The sequence below is a fragment of the Dermacentor silvarum genome, chromosome 11, assembly GCF_013339745.2.
Source record: "Dermacentor silvarum isolate Dsil-2018 chromosome 11, BIME_Dsil_1.4, whole genome shotgun sequence".
Taxonomy (NCBI): Eukaryota; Metazoa; Arthropoda; class Arachnida; order Ixodida; family Ixodidae; genus Dermacentor; species Dermacentor silvarum.
The window spans coordinates 48,835,374-48,857,960 of NC_051164.1; the positions used below are offsets into that span (position 1 = coordinate 48,835,374).

Here is a 22,587-nt window from a genome sequence, read left to right on the forward strand (position 1 = left end):
ACGTGCTTCGTCTTTCGCGTTGTGCTAGCGTGTGCAGCGTAGTGCAGCTTCCATATGCACGACGGTTGCTCATGGTCATCGACGTTGGTAGTCGTGATGGAGGAGACGTGCCACCAGGCGTCAGCGTGGGTGCATCAACGCCTAAGGGCGCTTTAGCGACAAAACACCAATAGACATTATATATCAATGTGCAATAAACATTACACTACTTCTGTGAAGACACGTTTCACTTTCGTGTTCTATACCGATTCCTATATAAGAGGGATCAACCACATTTTTCATGAAAGGTCCTGTTATAGTGTACTTACACACATTAACACACTGTATAGTTTTGAGTCTCCCTTTAAATGTTTCCCCGGTTCTCGCTCTGGTCACAGTGAGATTGAGGCTCGGATCACAACGGAGAAATCGCTTTGAACTTGCATGCTTTTCTGTACCTTTCAGCGTGAAATGTACAGAATCAATGTACAGCGCTTCTTTTCAAACCCCAGTGTCGACGCTTCTTTATTATCGGCGCAGTGATGGCTCCACGCGCGACGGCACGCCGGTCAGGTAGTTGTGCGGCCGAACGCCCGTGATGAGGATCTGGCGCCGAGCGAGGCCCACGAAGATGTGCTCGAGCGTCATGTCGCACAGCGAGAACTCTGGAAGCCCCTGGTCGCTCTTGATGGCCACCATCTTGGTGAACAGTTCGCTCCAGCTGGTGTACGTCTTTCCGACGCTGAAGCTCATCATGCCCTGCGCAGAGCAGGCGAGTCGAGATCAGGATCCCACGTGGTGTGCATGCCAGAACGGTTACGCGCGTTCCAAGTATTCCCACTAGATGGCGCCACACCGGCATACCTGTCTTAGGACGAAGACGCATTTGCTTGCTGCGGTAAAGCTAGGGAAACGATGGAACATGTCTTATTGGAATGCGAAGATCTATCCGGATCTACCCAGCTGCCAATTTAGGCTCATCTGGCCTCCTTGAAGCCCTTGGGTTCAGGGACAGCAGGGGGGAAGTAAGCACGTCCGCAATAGAGATTAGTAAAATCCGACTGAAGTTTGGTGGCTGAAAAGTAGAAGGAGCATAAACAACGGAGACGTACGGAGAGTTCCCAGTAATGGTTCAAAAAGCTTGATGCTGGGGATTCTTTGTATCTGTGTGTTTTCTCAAAAATATAGGCAGTACATTAGGCAAAATAATAAGAGTTTGGTGGCGCAGCCCATCACCCCGTTTCAAAGAAGAGGCTCATAACATCCATCTATCCATTCATATATTTAAATGGATACCAAAGAGCAAAGGAAATCTGGTGAGGCAGATGAAACAGCTATTCAAAACTTTAATTTCATTTATTAGCTAGCAGCTGTGGTAGCTTAATGCTACTTGGCAGCTTAGTGGCTTCGACATCGCGCTGCTGAGCTCGAGGTTACGGGTTCGATGCCTGCCGCGGCCGCCGCATTTGGATTGGGGCGAAATTCAAAATATGCCCCCGTACTTAGATTTAGGCGCGCGTTAAAGAATCCCATTTGGTCAAAATTACGACGTGCCTCAAATCGTATCGTGGTTTTGGAACGTAAAACACTAGAATTTGTTATTTTTTATTTATTTGACGCTACAACTCGAACTTAGCGGCACAACCTCAGCCCGGATAGTACAGTGGCGTCTCGGATTTTCGCCAAAGTCAACCTTCATTGTAACTTTGGTGATGTCGCGGATATGAGGGGGTCGTTTTGATGCAAGAAGTATGTGGTTCCATTGCAATAAAATGCTGCTTTTTTTACCAATCAGAATGACCATCATTCCCTGGTTAATGTTAGTTTAACCATATTCCGCCGGTTTATCAATTAACCAATTTTCCAGCGGTTCATATCAAAAAATGACCACCGGTTTATTCTTGGCCGGTTCTTTCTTGATGTGAAATTGTGCCTGTAAGCGCATATAAACTTTTTGCGAAACTTGAAATGTAGGAGCCTATAGAGACTTTATAAGAAGATCGTCAAGTTTTGCGCATAGAGAAGAGCCATTAGTGAAGAAAGTCGTCAATCCCAAAGGAAGCTGCGGATAGTTTAGGCTTTTCGCTTTCATATATTTCACGAAGACATGGTCATATAAGGTTCATAAGTCGACGTGCCACAATCATGGTTTCGAACGCGTAGTTTCTAAATCTGTCCTCGCCGAGATTGCGGGGCTCCAGCGGTTTTAACCACCGCAGATGAGCCGGCTGTCGGTTCGACCTCCACACCAAGACGCCATTTACCGGTTTTCCGGTTCTCCCAATATCAGCAGATTATAAGCTGCATCGCAAGCTGAATTTTAGAAAACGAATTCATTCCTATAATTACCTTAATCCTTTAAAGCGTGATGTATTTTGTTGCCCCCTAGACAGACTTCTGTGTATTGCTGTATTGTTCGCATATGCCATTCATACTGCCTAATGAATTATCATCATAATCAGGCTAATTTTCATGCCCACTGCAGGATGAATGCCTCTCCCCGCGATCTCCAATTACCCCTGTCTTGTGTGCTAGCTGATTACAATTTCCACCTACAAATTTTCTCATTTCATCGCGCTACCTAGTTTTCTGCCGTCCTCGACTGCGCTTCCCCTCTCTTGGCACCCATTCTGTAAATTTAAGTGTCCACCGGTTATTTACCCTACGCATTACATGGCCTGCCCACATCAATCTTCTTTATTGCGATACACTCCAAACGCATTTTTGCCGTCGTCATCGCCGTGATGTTCCGTATAAAGTCCAAACATGATAAAATCGTCGCCGCGCGCCGGGCGTTGTGGGTGCGAGTTAAGGCGTGCGAGGGTAAGCCGGCAACCGCAGTTTAATCTCGCGCACGCGAGAGAGGAAGGCGGCCGGAAGCGCACGCTCTTCGCTCACGCGCGAGGAACAGGGAGGAGGCGACGAAGATGGGAGGGGAGGGTAGCACAAGCCGCACCTTGTAGTTGTGGCAGAAGGCGCACTGGTGGAACTCGTCCTGCATCAGGTCGATGAGGCAGCGCTGGAAGTAGTAGTCGAAGCGCTTCTCCGGCGGCAGCCGCAGCGTCACCATGTAGCTGCGGCCGTACTTCTGGTTCATCTGGATCGCGTCGCCCAGCGCCTCGATCTTGCCGGCCTCCATGACGCCCACCCGGTCGCACAGAACCTCGCAGTGCGACATGCTGCGCGTGTACAGTACACATACCGATACGGCTTAGCCATCACCACATCCTTGCCTAATGTGGTCGTTAACGTTGGGGTCATTCAAAGCCAGGTTGAAGAAGCGCATCTGAACCACTGAATGCTCCGCATCGCGAATTCTCTCGTCTGGTTGTGTGTGACATTTTTTGGAATACTGGTATTGTCGCATATTATACACATTTGAGCTGTTTGTATAATGTGTACATTAGGTACTTCATTGTTACAATTTGTGTGTGTGCGTGTGTGTGTGTGTGTGTGTGTGTGTGTGTGTGTGTGTGTGTGTGTGTGTGTGTGTGTGTGTGTGTGTGTGTGTGTGTGTGTGTGTGTGTGTGTGTGTGTGTGTGTGTGTGTGTGTGTGTGTGTGTGTGTGTGTGTGTGGTGTGTTTCATGTTGCTCGTTTCCATTACGCATTTTCGCCTACTTCCTTTACACTCGATTGCCCTGTAATCAACTCGACTAATGCCGTACCGATAGGAGGTCACCCTGATGTGCAGTTTTATTTTGGCATCTCCTCCTTCTGTGGTACTTATATACCAAGACACGTATCATATCGCGACACGCATCTTCATGCCGTGGTAATAAACTTCAACTGCATAAAGCAGGCGAGTGTGCCAGCAAATCTATACAGTAGTTAACAAAAGTATGCAGGCAGAGTATGCGGGACAAACGTAGACGATACAAACCCTGGTTCGCAGATGCGGTTGCACGCGGTTGTACGTGGTAAACAATGATCAGCAAATAGAAGGTGCCTCAAGTTTTCAGGGAATGCCGAGGCGTGACTTCAACTTGTGGCAATGGCCTTCTGTAAATATAGCAATTCTGAGAGCCCCTTAACAGCGCTGGCGTGACATGCACATTCGAACTGCGACAGCAAACACGCACATTGTATTCTGCCATCGATTAGCACAGAAATATGACACATATTCACGTGCACATTCGTTATCTACGAGTGTACGTTCGATTGATTGTTAGGCGTGTCCCTCAATATATTATTGAGTTACATTGGTTTTGTGTTCAACTAACAATTCCTTCAGTCAAGTAAGCTCAAACCTCACTTTCTGCTACCTGCAACACAGCTATCGTGACGAAGAATCTCTCTCAAGGCGCCTTTCTGAATGCAGCACTAGAGGCAAGAAAAATTCTTGCCTTTGAACGCGGATTTTCCTTTCATGTTCGCTTTCACATTGTTCCTTTCTATGTCGGCGCAGTGCGTACGTTAACAGACACGCTGGAAACAAAGCGTGACTTGCGATTGTGCGAACATTTTAAAGATTACTGGATTTCACCCTTATGTTCAGCAATTCTCAGAAATGCCTTTGCCTCTTAAGTACAGAACAGACGAAGGCGAGCTCCAAACTGAGCAAAACATTACCCGTGATGTTACACGATGGACCGCAATAACAATCTACATTTAAGCTACTTTAATACAATTGTGCTGATGGCAGTGCCAAGCATTACGCTGAAATGGCCCGCACGCACACACACACACACGCACGCACACGCACACATGCTTATCAAATGAGCTCTCTCCAAATCGGCAAGGTGAACGACGATTCATCCAAGGAAACTTTTTTGACCGTTACCTATAACGCCACGATCAGTTGGGCCCCGTCCATGGTCGAAATAATGGTAGTTCCTGGCCAGGGTGTTTACGTCAACGGCGAAATTGTATTTTTGTGGAGCCAGCTACACAAATTTTCTTTCTATCCAAGGTATATTACTATGGAGTGACCAGTCGATCGCTTCGGTTTAGGCTGGACAAGTCCCTCCCTACTCTTAGGACAGTGTCCCGCTGCCTCCATGACACTGTTTTTCTGCCCTAAATTTATACACTCGTCCTTCGCTAAGCTGTAACGTAGCTTGGCGCCTCGGAACGTTGACAGTGGCACCCAACAGCCGAAGGGAGCAGACGATAACGTTAACCACCATTAGGTGCCTGCAAGCAAGGATTGTCGTGACTAAATCGCACACGTCGAGGTAGCAAATGGCACCGAAATTGTTGCAACAACAATGAACTAGATTAGCCGATCCCCTGCATACGCCGAGCGGCCATGGGATCACGGCAATCTTTTTGTCATGGCACGTAGCTCTGCTACTTATCCAGCGCACCTACAAGCAGGGTTGGTTGTCAAAATTTTTAACAGCCTCCGGCTACGCGCATTCTCAGCAGAATTGTCCCATTAGAAAACCTAATCCCAGATGCTTTTTTCATTACGCCACCGCTCAGAACGAACTAACGAGAATTGAGCGCTTATGTCCGCTTATGCCCACAATAGCCCATAACTTGGCTTTTCTTATTCCGGCGTCTACTTCGGCGACATCATGTAAGTAAATAGAACAAAACGAACAGCGAAAGATAGGCAGCTCGCAGATTAGTTACTGAGTTTAACACTCGAATAGCAATTTGCCTACAAAACATTCGCTCTGTACCCTCGGTGTCCAACCTTCCCGCTCCGGTTTCCTGCTTCCCAGAATTTTATTTGTTTCGATGGGGGCGAAATGCGAAGACACTCGTGTACTTAGATTTAGGTCAAGTTAAAGAACCCCAGGTAGTCCAAATTATTAAGGCGAAAGCCTTATATGTCTCATGCTGAGGTCTCCGTTTCAAAGCTGTTTCAGAACCGCGTCGTCGCCACGAAATGGTCCTCTTGGGATAAGAGGCGATAATGCGCACAAAACCGCGATTAAGGGTGTAAGAATGATCAAGCAAGTGAACTGAAGTGATAGTGAGTATAGAAAGAGGTGAATGAGGTGAATTACGTGTGAATTTATGGTGAATTAATGGGGTTTAGTTCGGTGATAGGAGTCAAACGAAAGGAAATGATTAGATAGAGCGAGCTAAGATGATGAAAAGTAAATGAGAGTGAATTAAGAGTGAATGAAAGGTGAATCAAGTGCTGATAGGGTGAATCAAGAGTGATGAAAAATGGAAATTTGGTGTAATAGAGCAAACCAAGTGTAATGGAAGTAAAACCGAGATGATAGAGTGAATGAAGGTGAACAAAGCAATGATAGGGTGAATCAAGAGTGAATCATGTGTGAATTAAGTGTGAATCAAGGGGTTATGGAGTGGGGGAGTGACTTTCAAAAGAATATATGCGAGATTTGAGGGTCCAAGTGAGAGTGACTCAGCAAAAAAGTGCTGAGTCACGGTTCGAGTTCGGTAATTCATAGGAAGGGTGACTTGCAAAAAACAGGATGACTTGCAAAAATGACTAAATTTTGGTTTCAGAGTGGTCGTCCGTGTCGTTGAGTTAGCGGCGCTCGGGCTTTCGCCTTCAAGTCGTCTTAGTTATAGCATAGGGGACCCCTAGTAATTTTTCCGGAGTCCCCCACTACGGCGTGCCTCATAATCAGATCGTGGTTTTCGCACGTAAAAGCCCATACCTTTTTTTTTCTTCTTTAAATACACTGCGGTCTTTAAAGACCAAGCAGGTGAAAAAAACATTGTTTACAATTTAGCGCACAATAATTGCAAAATATTCAATAGGAGACTGATTCTGAATAGAAGTATACAAAGCAACAAACACTAGTGCACTGATAAAGCATGTTTGATGGCGAGCAACAAAACAACATGACGATACAGCACATGCCCCTGCTGCGGGTCACTTATGAAAAAGATAATGCGCAGCGATCAGAACACTTGGTAATCATACGCTAGGACCACGCGCGTAATCGTTTTTGAAGCGCATAGCTTTTGCTGGCTCATTCATGGTTGGTCGGTGGTCGGTATTCCATGGTCGGTAGCCGGACTCGGCAAGGGAAATGCTCGCTATCTCTCGCTCCCTTTAGTTCGCTTGTTCGCTCGCTCATTCATTCGGGCTATAGGCACCGGGCGCGGGATGATTTTGGACCGGTGGCGCCTTCATGCGGCTGCGCCGTGAATGTAATGGCATGTGGCGGCCGGGCCACGCGCAGCAGGCGCTGCCGTGAAACTAAGTCTGGTCAAACAATTTGCGTCTTTGGGTGCACCAACAGTTACTGAAACATGACTGAAGCTGGTTAGGCCATTCAATTCAATCGTTGTTCATCGCGGCATCGCGTTTTTCAGGCGGAAAGTCTGTATATGTGCGGTCTGTGGGCAACAGCGCGTTCAGTGTTCAGCAATTGAAACGCGATACTCGAATCGCATGGTCGCGGACACCAAACTGATGCATTGTGGTGTAGAGGGAAAGCGAAAACCTTCTTAACGCATTATGACTGCATTTGGTCCCACGGCGCTCACCTGTGGTTTGAAAAGAAGGAAAAAAAAAAAAAAAAAAAAACGGCGGCAGCCGCGCGCTGCCAGCTCTTCAATCGCTCGGCACTGTACATTTCCGACGCTGATTTGCTATGGTCTAGTTCTAACGTTAATAAAAGAGCCGTTCATACGCAAGAGCTTCGTGTCCCACTTGCGTGTCTTCGCCTCCGCAGTGTAATGGCTCCGGAGCTTGGGCACCGAAGGCGAATACTCAGATTTGTAGTCATTTTGCCGTCTTAGCAGTGTATCAGTCTTCCTTTTAATGTACATTTTCCTTCCTAGCAATTCCCAACTCTGGTTGAGTCCGGCAAATGACTGTGCTGTGCATCGACGGCGAACGCCAACGCAGTGGCGTGTTCACACTCGCCGCCACCGACGGCTCCCGTCGCGCTAAGCTATATAAAATGGGCCGTGACTGAAGATTGAGCTAGTTTATAAGCAATTAAGAATGGGGAAGCATTGCAAAGATAAAAGAACTACAACGGACAGAGAATGACTGACACATGTGCGATCGGCGAAGCAGCTCAAGAAACAGAATAGGGAAGACGTATGTCTCCTTTTTTTTCTGTCCATAATTGTTGTATTCTTCGCCTATTTACATGATTAAATACGCGAGAATATTAACGCGCACAGCAAAATAATATCTGGAACATAACTGCTGGAGTTCCACGTCTTAGCTTGCCGCGGTGAGCTCCGTTCGCGTGGTGCATTTGCATCGCAATTTGCGCTCGTTTTCTGCTTTATATAGTACTTGATGCCACGAATGTGATCTGCCTCGCACAAGTGACGACCTCTCTCAAAAGAAGACACGCGTAAATGCGTTTTCCGGTGCGTCAGCCCTTATAACCCGCAGTGCCAAATCACTGGAAGCACCGAGCGCCTTCGTCTCGCCGTCTGCTTCACATGCCAGTGCTTTGACAGGTGCCGTTCGCGGCGCTGTTCGCCAGCATATCGCCGGCGCGCCGGTGGCGCCTTACAACGGCCGCCCGGTGCCTATACCCTTATATCGACAATCATCTTCGATGGTTTCTAGATAATTTCCTTTCCCTATGCTGTGACGTCACTAAGTTCGTCACAGCTTAGTGGCGAGCCCCTTGGGCAGGTGGGCGGATCCTAATCGCCCTTACGCGAAGGGCAGCCAATCGGCGAACACTTACCGGTGCGAGGTCATGATGATGGACATAGCCTGGCTGCCCTTGAGCAGCTGCAGCATGTGGATGATCTCGTTGCGGTAGAGCGGCTCCACGTCCGAGTACGGCTCGTCCACCAGCATCACGGGAGGGACGCCGATGGCTGCCGCCGCGAGCACCAGCATCTTCAGCTCGGCGTGACTGTGCAAATATTTTTGTGCCCGCTTTCATTTTTTCAGTAAATGAGTAAACTGATTGTGTTTGCGGCGTCACTGAAACCGTGCAATTGGGAACTATTTTAATGCGTTAGCATTGTTTAGGTACATCACGTAATATCCGGGGGCTATCTATGTTTGTATCTATGTACCTTTGCATCTATGTATCTATGTTGGTATCCAACTGCTTTCCCGTCTCCAGGGTCACTCAGTTGTCAGTGGTCGAATGGGTAGCGCATCGGGCTGCCGTGCCGAGGTAACGGGGTTCGAAAGCAACCTTCGAATCAAAGTGGTTCACTGAAAATGTGGCAATGTGCACACACGTACCGCTCTTCAACGAACCTCTATTGCGCCGAAATGGGTCAATATATAGACGTGGGACTGGGCAGGTACCGCTGTTCAAGAAACTCTACGACGGCGTCTTGAAGTCGAACCCCGTCACAGGGGTGACGTGGCTTCGATTCCTCAACGGTTCCTCAACGACAGCAATCCGACGCATTAGCAGGCTGCGCCACAAATGCACTGGCCATATGTGCCGCTTTTCAAGCAACACATTTCACGCCAACGCTTCGGCGAGATGCGCCATGAATGCTTCTAGTCTCTAAGGCCACGCCTGGACTTCTCGGCAGTGCCACTAGAAGGTCCAGTGAGTCTAGAAAGAAGCGCGAGAGAGCAGCCCGGTTGCCGCGCGACGCGTTTCTCAGCGTTGGCACGCGCCGGCGCGCCGTGCATTTCGGAGGCTACGCGCAGGCTTCGCGGCGGCGCTACTAGATGGCGCCACTCCTTCTACGAAACTCGTTTCGACGGTGGCGGTATACGTTGTGACGCTGTATTGATACAATGCTGACGCATTACCGTCGACAGTCGTCGGAAGATGGGTTCTGTCGCAATTCCTTGCTTCTTAAACCTACCCCCCACGCTGGCTGTCCAGTTGTTGAAACTCTGACACTAATGACATCCCTTATTGTTCGACTAAGTGTCGACCAATTCCTCCTAGTACACCTACGTTTCTCCGAGGGAAAAAAACGAGGAAATGACCTGAGTGAGGCAAGTACACGGACACAGGACACCAAGCGCTAACTACCAACTGTTTAATTCTTTACTTTTAGAACATTGAGGATACGGTCGACTCCCTTTAATTTGACCTCGGTTAATTCAACTTTTTTGTATAATTCGAATGCACTAAAATGTCCCGGAGAGAAGCCATACATTGCAATGTAAAGTGAACTTGTTTAGTTCGAGTGCGAAGCAATGCCGCTTCGGTAAATTCGGCACCCACCGGCTCCCGTCGACCCCCCTCATGCCTGCAGCTTTCACTAAAAGCTTAATCACGCAAGGAATTCAGCGTACTGCTGTGGTGAGATCGACGCTGGCAACAATGCTGAGATGTCCCCGCTGTGCGGCTGATGTTGAGGCTTGGTTCAACGTTGCGATGCTTTACTCTTCTTTCCATTTCAACGCTGAGGTAGCGAATTCTCGGGATGACACCAGTTTAGGGATATTAATTCCCGAACTTTGCGGAGAAATGTATTGGCGTTCCAGTTAGTTTCTTAACAAAACGTCGCTTTATGCCTTGAAGCACAAAATTAACTGGAACATGTCGGCGCTCTTCGCGGCCTTCTGGTTCAGCCGCGCCTCAATAGCAAGAAGCAAGAACACATTACAAACTACTTCAAGCCATGATGAAGGCTTCAATTCGTTCATTCAGCCGGCGTTTGTTAATTCGACCTTTTTGGTAATTCACCAAAATCTTGATGCCCCGCAAAAATCGAACGGGAGTCGGTCGACTGCATATATATATATATATATATAGGGTGTTTCAGCGAACACTTTCAAAAATTCTTCAAGGTTGCCTGTGGCAGATAGCACGATTCTAGTTGATGAGCTGGTATACTCGAAGAGGCGGACATTACTTGCATAATTGAAATGCATAATTGAATAAATAACAAATTCACTAATTAAGTTTTCAACTAATTACCTGATGGCCATGTTGCAATTTAAATATTGCAGCCGTGGAGTTCGCAAGGCGGATCCACTTGGAACGAATTCTCGGGATGACACCAGTTTCGAGATATTAATTCCCGAACTTTGCGGAGAAATGCATTGGCGTTCCAGTTAGTTTCTTAACAAAACGTCGCTTTATGCCTTGAAGCACAAAATTAACTGGAACGCCAATGTAGTTCTCCGCAAAGTTCGGGAATTAATATCTCGAAACTGATGTCATCCCGAGAATTCGTTCCAAGTGGATCTTCCTTGCGAACCCCACGACTACAATTTGTAAATTGCAATATGGGCCATCAGGTAATTAGTTTAAAACTTAATTAGTGATTTTTTGTTAATTTTCAATTATGCATTTCTATTTATTGTGCAAGTAATGTCCGCCTCTTCGAGTAGACCAGCTCATTAACTATATAATTGGGCTATATGCCACAGGCAACCTTAAATAATTTTTAAAGTGTTCGCTGAAACACCCTGTATATACAGGGTGTCTTTCTTTAGCTGCACCAATTTTGGTTTAATTGCCTATGCCAGATAGCACAATTCTAATCCTTGATCTAAATTATTCGATCAGCCGGTCATTACTTCTACGAGGAATCAGAATGTGCAATTGAATAATTAACATAATAACACTAATCAGCTTTTTAGTTGATTACTTACGGCACATATTCCCATTTACGAATTGTAACCGGTGAGTTCGCAAGGCGTATCCACTTGGAACGGATCAGGACTACGCAAGTTTCGAGATATTAATTTCCAATGTGTCCGACGAAATGCATTGGCGTTCCAGTTACTTTTCTGCATAATGCATAAAGACCGTTTTCTTCACAAGGTTAAGTGGAAGAACAGTGCATTTTTACCACGAGTTTGACGCCACATTTCTCGACACCAATGCCATCCTCAAAATTTGTTACAAGTGGTTATATGCCTTGCGAACGCACTAGCTACAATTCGTAGATTGAAATATTTGCTGTCAAGTAATTAACTAAATATAACTTGAGGTGTTTTTATTTCCACCGGTTGCGTCGCTCATTGTTTAGAAAGAAAGCGTGAACACGGGAACGCGTGGCTCGCGCGGAGCGCATTCTCTAGCAGCGGTGGCGCAGACGAAGTAGCGCATGCGCAGTGGGTCCGAAGCCCACGCCAGTGCTTTGCTTCCATATATGGTATCGCTGGACGCGCTCGTCGCATTCCTTAGTAATGACGTCATCGGCGACCGGGTGACGGCGCACGCTATTATGGATCTCAAAGCGCGTCGCCGCCGTGGAGCACGTCGCGTGCGGCACTCCGCTTTCCTCCTCACCATTTCGTTATAATCTCTTCCTCCGCTTTCATACTCATGCTTCCGCTGTACCCTCCTCCTCCACTTTCCACCTCGCGCTCTCTTCGCTATCACCGTCTTTCATGCTACGCTCGTTCGTCCGGCCGGTTACGTCGACGCTCAACGCAGGAACTGGCGCCTAAGAGCTGTGTAGGCGACGTTGCCACATATAATATTCTCAAGCATCTGAAGAACAGAGAACTTATAGTTAGCGCTTGGTACGCTGTGTCTGTGTACTTGCTTCCGTCTTGCTGTTTAGTTGTGCCTGCGCACAAGTTTAGGCTTGCTTCTAAGAACTTCTTCCTGGGTAAGTTGGTGGAGTTTGCTAAACATTGTTTTTGAGTGCTCAGGAGACAAACGAACAGAAATGCAACATACATACATACATACATACATACATACAGCACGCACGCACGCACCACACACACACACACACACACACACACACACACACACACACACACACACACACACACACACACACACACACACACACACACACACACACACACACACACACACACACACACACACACACACACACACACACACACACATACATACATACATACACACATACATACATACATACATACATACATACATACATACATACATACATACATACATACATACATACATACATACATACATACATACATACATACATACATACATACATACATACGTGTCTGTGCATGTGTGTCCATCGATCCCTTCCTATGTCTCTGCGCTCAAAAACGAGGTTTAGATATTGTTACGAAGAGGAAGCCCTATGCACAAACTTATATAGAACTATTTACATAAGGAAAAGCTAGTCGTAATCGCTTAGGCTAGTACAAAGGTCACAGCTCCAGTAGGCAGTCTACCACTCCCTCTTCGTCTCTAGCGTGCATGGTCCTGTCAAAATGCACCGCAACAGTAAGTTTGACCAACTAAGCCCACTGCTAAAGTTTCTTTCTCCCACGTTGCTTTTCATGGATTTCAGTTTTGCCCAAAACTGTAGGCCCTTGTGTTTCTATCTCGTTTTCGTTTAGAACACCCCGTAAGTTCGACTATGGCCCGACCTGAAACAACCCAGTCACCTGCACTTGTTGATCATCTGGTCCTCCCGGAGCCTCCCAGTGAGCGTCAAGACGCCGAGCAGCGCCTGGCGCCTCCACGAGACACCTCGCAGCCTAGCCATGATGTCCAGCAGCTCGCCCACGGTGAGGTAAGGCAAGCTCTGCTCGAAGACGCCGTCCGGCGCGTAGCCGATGCCCTGCTGCCAGGCACGCAGGTCCCCGCCGAGCGACAGTGCGGCCGTGTACGCGCCGCCGCCTGTGGGGACCTGGATGCCAACCAGGATCTCCAGGAGCGAGCTCTTGCCGGAGCCGTTGATGCCGACGAGGCCAAAGCACTCGCCGCGGTTCAGGAGGATACTCACGCCGTTCACGACTTCCACCTGCCGCCAGTGGGCGCGATCAAAGCGATGGCAGTCGGGAAACACATTGACATACAAACAGGCATAATCAAAGCATAGTTTTATTGCGATAGCCATTATATGGACAGCCCAGACGCATCCCCGCTGTCGTCGTCGGCGTCGCCGTGATGTACCGTATAAAGTCGAAGTGCGATAACATCGTAGCCGCGCGCCGTATGCTGTGGGTGCGATTGAAAGCATGCAAGGGTGAGCCAAAGGTGAGTCTATCTTGCGCGCGCGCGCGCGAGGAAGGAAGCCGGGTAAAAAGCGCGCTTTCCTACCATTGCGCGCGTCTTCCATTGCGTGCAAACCACCGGGGGAGGGGAGGGGGGGGGGGGGGCGTTCTAACCTGGCGGCCCTGCGTATGATGCGCCCGCGCGGGCCTTAACTTGAAAGCGATCTCGGATCGGGACAGTCTAGGTGCTCCGACTGCTGATAGCTTCGTATGCGTTGTGTTCTCGCCGCTTAGTTCGCGTTGAAGCGAGAGGGAACACGAAGGTCCTTTAGCATGCGGATGCAGCTGCTCTGCGTTTTGATAGCGAGTTTCAGTGGTCATCGAGTGAGATGCTTTTCTGTTTGCCTGTGTGTGCGTGCGTGACACCATGCTTGCTAATTTAGTAAGCGAATACTACCCTTGCTTCATATCATCGTCGTCATCATTAGCCTATGTTTATATCCGCTGCAAGACGAAGGCCCTCTCCCTGGGATCTCCAATTACCCCTGTCTTGCGCTAGCTGATCCCAACTTGCGCCTGCAAATTTCCTAACTTCATCACCCCACCTAGATTTCTGCCGTCCTTGACTGCGCTTCCTTTCTCTTGGTATCCATTCTGTAACTAATCGTCCACCGGTTATCCATCCTGCGCATTACATGGCCATTACGTGACTATCCCCGTTTGCTGTCTGACCAACACCACTCTGTTCCTGTCTCTTAACGTTACGCCTAACATTTTTCGTTCCATCGCTCTTTGTGCGGTCCTTAACTTGTTCTCGAGCTTCTTTGTTAACCTCCAAGTTTCTGCCCCGTATGTTAGCACCGGTAGAATGCAATGATTGTACACTTTTCTTTTCAACGACAGTGGTAAGCTCCCAGTTAGGATTTGGCAATGCCTGCCGTATGCACTCCAACCCAATTTTATTCTTCTGTAAATTTCTTTCTCGTGATCAGGGTCCCCTGTGAGTAATTGACCTAGATATAAACGTACTCCTTTACAGTCTCTAGAGGCTGACTGCCGATCCTGAATTCTTGTTCCCTTGCCAGGCTATTGAACATTACCTTTGTCTTCTGCATATTCATACTCAACCCAATTGTTACACTTTCTCGATTAGGGTCCTCAATCATTTGTTGTAATTCGTCCCCATTGTTGCTGAATAGGACAATGTCATCTGCGAACCGAAGGTTGCTGAGATATTCACCGTTGAGCTTGAATACTTCTTGTGTCTCCTTGTCTGGTCACTTTCTTGATAGGTAACTTTCTACTTTTCTTGTAGAGAACCAAGGTAGCTGTGGAATCTTTGTAGATATTTGCCAAGATATTCACGCATGCCTCCTGTGCTCCTTGATTACGCAATGCCTCTATGACTGCTGGTATCTCTACTGAATCAAATGCCTTTTCATCATCTATGAAAGCCATATAGAGGTTGATTGTACTCCGCAGATTTCTCGATTACCTAATTAATGACAAGGATATGATCCATTGTAGAATATCTCTTCCTGAAGCCAGCCTGTTCTCTTGGTTGACTGAAGTCAAGTGTTGCTTCGTATAGCTGTCTAATAATTCGCTATCGCAATAGATGCCTCGCCTTTACGGCGAGGCGTCGGAATATATGCGTCAATATGCGAAATCGGACGGCGTGACCGCAAGATGGTACCAAAACTGGCCGTCGCCGCAAAGAGTAAAAACACGTCAAAAATGCTCGGATCGACGTCACATTTTTCAGGGAGGATCCTGTAAACAGAGTAAATTAACAGCTCTGAAAAGCAAATTTGGTGCATTTCGGTTTGGGTGGGAATAGAACCCTGGCCTCGGGCGTGCGAGAAGAGCACGCCTCCCCGACGCCACGGCGGCTCCACGGTTCTGGTTTACTAAAGGTGTGCCTAGTGCGTGCGTCATTGGGCACGTGACGGCGCAGACAATGCGGAGGTAGCGGCGCCACGTCATGATTGTATAAAATGAGCGCGTTCATGACATTCCGAGGTCTACAAACGGTATATTGCTTTTGCATCCCCACACGTAAGCAGTCTTACGTGTATCTGTCAATTTTTTTTTTTTACAACATACGCTGGACCTCGTGGGTATCGTCGCATGTGGCTTTCAACGCGCTTTCTGGTGTGATGCGCAGCAGCAGTAGGGACCCGATTGAATGATTGACCCAAAATTAAAACGTCCCTAAGCAACTCTGGTACCAATGAGAGAAGCCATATGGTGGGCGACTCTGGATTAATTTTCACCAGCGCAGGTTGTTTAGTTACGTGAACTTAATATCTCAGTGCGCGAGGGAATTTGCATTTCGTCTGAATCAAAATGCGGCCATAGCGGTTAGGAATCGAACCAACGACCTCGTGCTGGACCTCGTGCTGGCACCACGGGAATTATGGGCAGTATACCTGGATTTGGGTCCAATATCCGTGTTTGTGGCTTCAGATGTTCTAGTGGCAGCTATTTACCGAGCTTTACATTACTAAATATATAAACGCATGGAGGCAATAACTCTCTGCGCACCTGCATAATGATTGAGAATGGTTGCACTTATATCGCAATATCTCGTTTAAATTATTAGCGCCACGGGCCATCGGTATTCATTTTTAGCATGTTTGAGCCATATTCTTTATCATCAATGCATGTGTCCGTTTCGGGTCAGTGGCGGGAATAAAGAAACAAATATGACGTGGACGCCGTTAGGTTTGAGCTGTGGGAGCATCAACTGTGGAGTACCGTTCGCTGGAAAGTGGACCTTTCCGGCTCTTCCTCTCGCTACCTACTGGTGTAGGTTCTGGGTATAGACCTACACCATATGCAATCTGGGCACGAATCTGTAGAGGCCGCCAGCTCTGTTGAAACGCGCAAAGTCTCCCGGAGACGCCGTCGCGTACAGTGGAGCCGCCCGAGTTTGATCCGCTGGCAAGCCCGTCGAGAACCATGTCTACAACCACGACAAATCAGAACCAGGAGACAAACTGCTCCTCTCTAATGAATGCTAGACTCCTCTTCAATGGATGCCAGAGAAATGCTAACAGCATTTACCGCTAAATCGCCAGTAAACTTGTTTTTGCAGCGAAGCTGTATATGTGGCTACCCCGGCAAATATTCTGCGTCCATGCGTGTACACCGTCGCGTCGATCCGTCGCGACAATCCGATGCTATGTCTGCAGGTTGAGTATACGTCGTGCTTTACAAATTTTGTGACGCACTTTACTTTGAGAAATTGAATTAGTTCAATAACGCCTGCGTGCGCGCGTGACGAACGTGTGCACACGATGTGTCTGTCCTTGATGAGTGCGCGCTCTGTGCGTTGCATCACTCGCGCAGAGTGTGCGGCGACCGTAATCGACACCAGGGCAAGATTGCTAAAAAATTACAGTTACGTTCATTTCGCGAACGTGGGTTACACGCAAGCGTTATATGGACGCCGCGAACGTGCACCAACGGAAAGGGCACGAACGAGGTCACGTGGCCGCTATACATATGACACTTCGTCTTGCAAATGTTTGCTTCGAGGCACTCGCCGTGAGCGCGCTCAATTCCCACCTGTTCGACGAATCCGACGGTCTTCTGAATGTTGCGCACCGCCATGGCGACGTCCTTGAACGCCCTGGTGCGACAGACCTGGTTCACCAGGTTCACCTCGCGCTCCACCTCGGGATCCATGGAAATGGCGACCAGTCGGGGACCGCGCAGCTGCTGCTCGGCAGCCTCGTCGGCGTCGTCGGAACCGTAGAGACGACGGGCCAAGTACCTGCACGCATGTGTCCACCGCGATATTGTTTTCTTTTTTTTTTTTTACAGTGAAGCTGTATATGGCTAGGTTCTGGCCAAAAGTGCGTGTGTCGACAGGGTGTGTAGAAAAAAGTCGCGTCGACAACATTGAATCCACAATAGCCTATGCATGTAGGTTGCTTAACATAAGTGTCAAAATCAGTGATGGATGACCATTACGTCATAGTCTACACACCAATCTAGTAATTAAGGTGAATGAAAAGGATCAGGGTGAGTTAAGTCTGACTAAGGTCGATTAAGGAGGATTAGGGTTGAAGCAGATTAGGGTGCATTAAGGTGGATTAAGGTCGACTAAGGTAGATTAAGGTCGATTAAGTTGTATTAAGAAGGATCAGGTTTGATTAAGGGGGATGAATGAGGATTAAGATGGATTAGGGTGTGTGTCTTGATGTTTTAGTAGCTAGCGCATATATATATATATATATATATATATATATATATATATATATATATATATATATATTCATACATACATTTCGTCATTTCTTTTAGAAGAGCACAACAGCTTCGCTGGTCGTCCGTCTTCACAGAGTGGAAGGGCACTAAGTTTTTTTTTTTTCTGGAATTTTACGTTCCAAAGCCACGAGTTGATTATGAGGCACGCCGTAGTGGGGGACTCCTGATTAATTTTTACCTCCAGGGGATCTTTAACGTGCCCCCTATGCACGGGACACGGGCATTCTTGCATTTTCGCCCCCATCTAAATGCAGCGGCAGGGGCCGGGATTTGATCCCGCGACCTTGTTGCTGCAAGCGCAGCCCCATAGCCACGAAGCCACCGCGGCGGGTGATATGAAAAACGCTGCCGCGATAATGTTTGCACGACGATGTTCATTTATTGCAGCGAATATGTTAAAGGAACGTTGGTGAAGTTTTGCATCTTTTCTAGGTGCTAGCGTTAGGAAACATCTTGGACAAGAAGGAACACGAATGTACGAGACTGAATATGTGAAGCGCATTCGAAATGGTAGCGCAAAAAAAGACAGAACTTCGCCAACTAAGCCCAAGCCCAATGTCAAGCTTTGCCGACATTTATTTGCTGTTGAGGAGAGTTCTGCAACGGTTATCGCGTGTCGATGAAAAGGCCGGCGTGCGACGGCATGGTTGGTATATAATGTAAATTTATTTATTTATTTATTTATTTATTTATTTATTTATTTATTTATTTATTTATTTATTTATTTATATATTTATTTATTAGTTAGTTAGTTAGTTAGTTAGTTAGTAAGTTAGTAAGTTAGTAAGTTAGTTAGTTAGTTAGTTAGTTAGTTAGTTAGTTAGTTAGTTAGTTAGTTAGTTAGTTAGTTAGTTAGTTAGTTAGTTAGTTAGTTAGTTAGTTAGTTAGTTCAACAGCAGTGTAAAATCTACGAATGCGCTGTAAGAAGTAAAATTAGCATTATTTTCATTCACTTTTTTTGCTGTCGCATTAGCCATTTTAATACTTTTCCGCAAACGATGGGAAAAGAAGGATTTCATTTTGTCGTTCACGGACGGCGTGTCAGGTTATTAACCCTATAGCGTCCAGAGTTCCACATTTAGCAAAATGAGAACAACCTGTGATTATTATAGTAATTAAATAGTCACTGGTTTGCTGAACTTTCCACATCTGAGAATTCTCTCCAGCGCCTCACAAATGCTACTATACAAGGCTCTACGCTACGTTTTTTCGTGCTTCAATCAGTTATTTTGAGGTATCGAACTCGGCGGAGCTTAAACGATACGCTGGGCATTACATATGGTTCACGCCCACAGAAAGGTATAAACCAGGGTAATTCCCGGTGCATGAGATACAGTTTCGGAACTGTTCTGATTGTATGACTTTGGAGGGCCATATAGCTCGAGGTCCGTGCAAAGTGCCCGATTGTAGCGAACGCATAATAGTTCGCACACCGATACTCACCATCGCAGACTGTAAATCAATGGCGAGTCCACAAGCGAGAGCGCGGCCAGGTATAGCATTCCCTCGACCACCATGCTCACAGCCTCGTAAAAGCCAGTCTCGTAGAATGGTTCCAGCGGGTACAGAAGCCGCGGCGTGCTGTTATCCTTGCGTGCTGCGAAAATCGTCGTCATCATCATCATCATCATCGTCATCATCAGCCTATGTTCATGTCCACTGCGGGACGAAAGGCCTCTCTCCCAGCGATCTCCAATTGCCCCTGTCTTGCGCTTGCCGAATCCAACGTGCGCCTGCCAATTTCCTCATTTCATCAGCCCGCCTCATTTTCTCTTCCGTCGAGGCGAGAACAATAGCGTCCAGTAAACAAACTTGCAAGTTGCCCAACACCACCGCGTATCATTTCGACGGTGTTCATAGTGCGTCCATGTCTAAGGAAACAAGCGACAGGCAGATGTCAGAGGGCAGTTTTTATTTTATTTATTACATACTACCAGTCCCAATAACGACTGTTGAAGAATGGGTAAAACGAAACAAAAGAAACAATTACAGATATAGAAAGTGTCAATACGCTGTTACAGACCTTGTACAATATTATTTGGAGATGATGTTTCCTCAGTTACGATTTGCGCTGTGAACACCATCGAAATGAACCTCTTCCAACTCGCCCAAGCTTCCACACTTGGTCCTCGGGACATCATGAACACATTGTGAACACGCGCATCGTGTGCATAATGCGGTGAAGGTCATCATCATCGAACATGGCAGCGCAATTGGAGATAAGGGAAATTAAATAATCGGTGGATCCCTCGCATTGTGAATCGGTGACAAGCGAAGCTTTCTCTGATGTTCCCTTTACTTTTTACGCACCTCAACGCTCTTCGCTCAATGCGCCCTCTGGTCCCAATTCGTACACTGAACTTCCTTTTCTTATGGCCTCCGAGATTTGCAGCCGGCGCATGCAAATCTCTGAGGCTATGTTTATCCGCGCTAGCCACACTGCCGACTTCACTGCAGCCGATTTCTTCAATCTTCTGTTGCCGTCTTCGCTTCTTGCCTACTCTGGAACATACCCAGTCTCTTCCTCCAATCACTTAATTTGCAGGTGCTGGCTGCTGGTTTTTGCCGTCTTGCCGAGTAGATAACAACATGGTGCAAAAGAAGAAGCCGGGTGTTGAAGAAAAGAGGCGAAATGAACAAATGGCACCAAAGCTTGCATTGAGTGTATACGAGATATTGAGGCCTGCAGCTCGAAAGAACACAGTACGCGTGTGTGGTATCTAATAAGTTCATGTGCATTCGTGCCGCGATGGTATGCACGCACGCCGTCCTTAGAGCGAAACATTTGCGCCATTGCGTTAAATCTGGGTTGTTGCGTTAAAAATCGCATGAAAACATCGTGACGCATTTGCGCCATTAGCGTTACGCCTGCATGACATTGCCTTTAACGTTGTGGTAATTAACATCAAAGAAACCCTCGCTTATCACCGATTCCCGCGTACCGACCGTTACACTGGCTGATACGATGGGCCCATCGAAAGTGCGAAGCTAGTATTGCGGCTATAGGTTTGTACGAGTGTCTAAACGTGATAACAATCGTCAATCAAGGATCAGAGCTGCAAAGCCAGAAAGGCGAGTGGCATCATGCAAGAGGCATAGCATATGAAGGTATCTGGCAAGATGTCTACCGACCATGAATAGAGCATGGAACTGAATTTGCGGCACATACTGGCTCAGATATTTGACGAAATCTCCAGGTGACAGTGCAGACAGTAGGTAGTCTGCGAGAATAGACTTTTCGTGGCGGTTAAAAGTAGCGCCGTAGAAATCATTGATACATTCCGGTTATTACGTTTTCACGGCTATTGTGTGCTGAAGCGCCGGTCTCGTTTGGTTACCATGGCGCCGCATGCATTCCCGTTCCTTATTCTTTTGCCTTCCCGGTTGTTACGTCGAAGAGCAGCGACGGTGCACCATTGACGAGGCATCGTCCTTTCGGCGGCGCCAACATTTACCACCGCGTGTCTCCGCGGGTCTTAAAGTTTCTATCATTTCAATCTAGCGTGTTTGTTGGGTTTCTATTCAACTTCTAATACAGCTTTCCGTGAGAGTAGGTTTTGCACGCCTTGTGTGCAGTGTATGACGCAAGTGGTAACGGATGTTTTGTTTGTTCGGATAATGTGTTCGTTTCTCCGCGGTCCCCCTAAAAAAATCATATCAACATAGTTCCACGTATCGCGCTCAATCAACGCTGAAAACTGAGAAACTCCTTATGGGATCTCTCAGCGCCGTTTTGATCCCCATATTCTAGAACGTTCCTATCGACTCAGCTCTCCAACAATGAGTCCATAAAGTGGATGGCAGCGCCGCCCCTCGGCAGAAGCGGTCTCTGCGCTTCATTGACCGTTGCCTCCGAGATTGCGCGTGCTCGCAGGTTTCCAGCGCGCGCAAATCTGCGCGCAAATTTCTCATGAACTGCCTCGGAATGTCAACGCACGGCCTCCGTGATTTGCGCGCACTGGAAACTTGCGAGTGCGCGCAATCTTGGAGGCAATGCATTGACATTCCGAGGCAGTTCTTGAGAAACTTAGCGTCTTCTCCACTCGAAGGGCGGTGCTGTGTGCTCAACTCGGTGCAATGAGAGAACATGCTTCGCGTCGAGGTATGGTTTTGAGAATACGGGGACGAGGTGCGTTCGCCAAGGCCACCTCACCGTCACAGCAGTTGGACGTCCTCTCGTCCGACGAGTACTGGGTGTCGCGGCATGCGTCGTCGAGCAGTCCCCCTCCCGTGAGGCAGAGGGCGTTGAGCCTGGAGAGCAGGATCACCTTGATGATGCCCCGCACGAGGGCGTACGTGGGGAACCAGCGGCACACGAAGCCCCAGATGAACAGCGCCGCCGAAGAGGTCGCCGTCGGGTTTTGTTGCGTCAGCAAGCTGAGGATCTCCACGCCGAGCGAGCCCACCATGCCTGAGCGCAGCGGCAGAGCGCAGTTCCGAGTATGAGCGAGCGATGAAGAGCCGTAGTGGGTGTGCTCGAGTAAGGAACGAAATGGAGAGCGCCACAGGCACTGAATGTTTGGACGGATGAACGGATTCTCAAGCGCTTGAGGAATACGAAGAGGGAAAAGAGACGGTCGTCAAGGACAGT

At 47.7% G+C, this 22,587-nt stretch overlaps 2 protein-coding genes across 2 annotated transcripts in view; both read right to left on the bottom strand.

Moving 5' to 3' along the window:
- Positions 1-496: 496 nt before the first annotated feature.
- LOC119433106 (phospholipid-transporting ATPase ABCA3-like) lies at positions 497-19,580 on the bottom strand. The gene is made up of 6 exons (XM_037700252.2): positions 19,440-19,580; positions 17,292-17,499; positions 13,167-13,525; positions 8,575-8,748; positions 2,936-3,158; positions 497-738 (listed from the first exon to the last, which is right to left on the bottom strand). Exons 1-6 carry the CDS (start codon positions 19,511-19,513, stop codon positions 508-510), a joined length of 1,269 nt encoding a protein of 422 aa, XP_037556180.2. The 5' UTR covers positions 19,514-19,580; the 3' UTR covers positions 497-507.
- Positions 19,581-21,035: 1,455 nt separating this feature from the next.
- The window catches only part of LOC119432568 (phospholipid-transporting ATPase ABCA3), a 57,736-nt gene continuing 56,184 nt past the window's right edge, over positions 21,036-22,587 (bottom strand). Inside the window, exons 22-23 of the mRNA XM_049658304.1 lie at positions 22,150-22,407; positions 21,036-21,052 (exon numbers count right to left, since the gene is read on the bottom strand). Coding sequence (XP_049514261.1) covers positions 21,036-21,052; positions 22,150-22,407 — 275 coding nt within the window. The remainder of the gene's footprint in view (positions 21,053-22,149; positions 22,408-22,587) is intronic.

Coding starts and splice junctions, on each gene's coding strand:
- LOC119433106 (XM_037700252.2), bottom strand. CDS start 19,513: ATGGTGGTCGAGGGAATGCTATACCTGGCCGCGCTCTCGCTTGTGGAC. Junction 17,500..19,439: donor TTGATTTACAGTCTGCGATG/GTGAGTATCGGT, acceptor ACATGCGTGCAG/GTACTTGGCCCGTCGTCTCT. Junction 739..2,935: donor CCTTCTGCCACAACTACAAG/GTGCGGCTTGTG, acceptor TGCTCTGCGCAG/GGCATGATGAGCTTCAGCGT.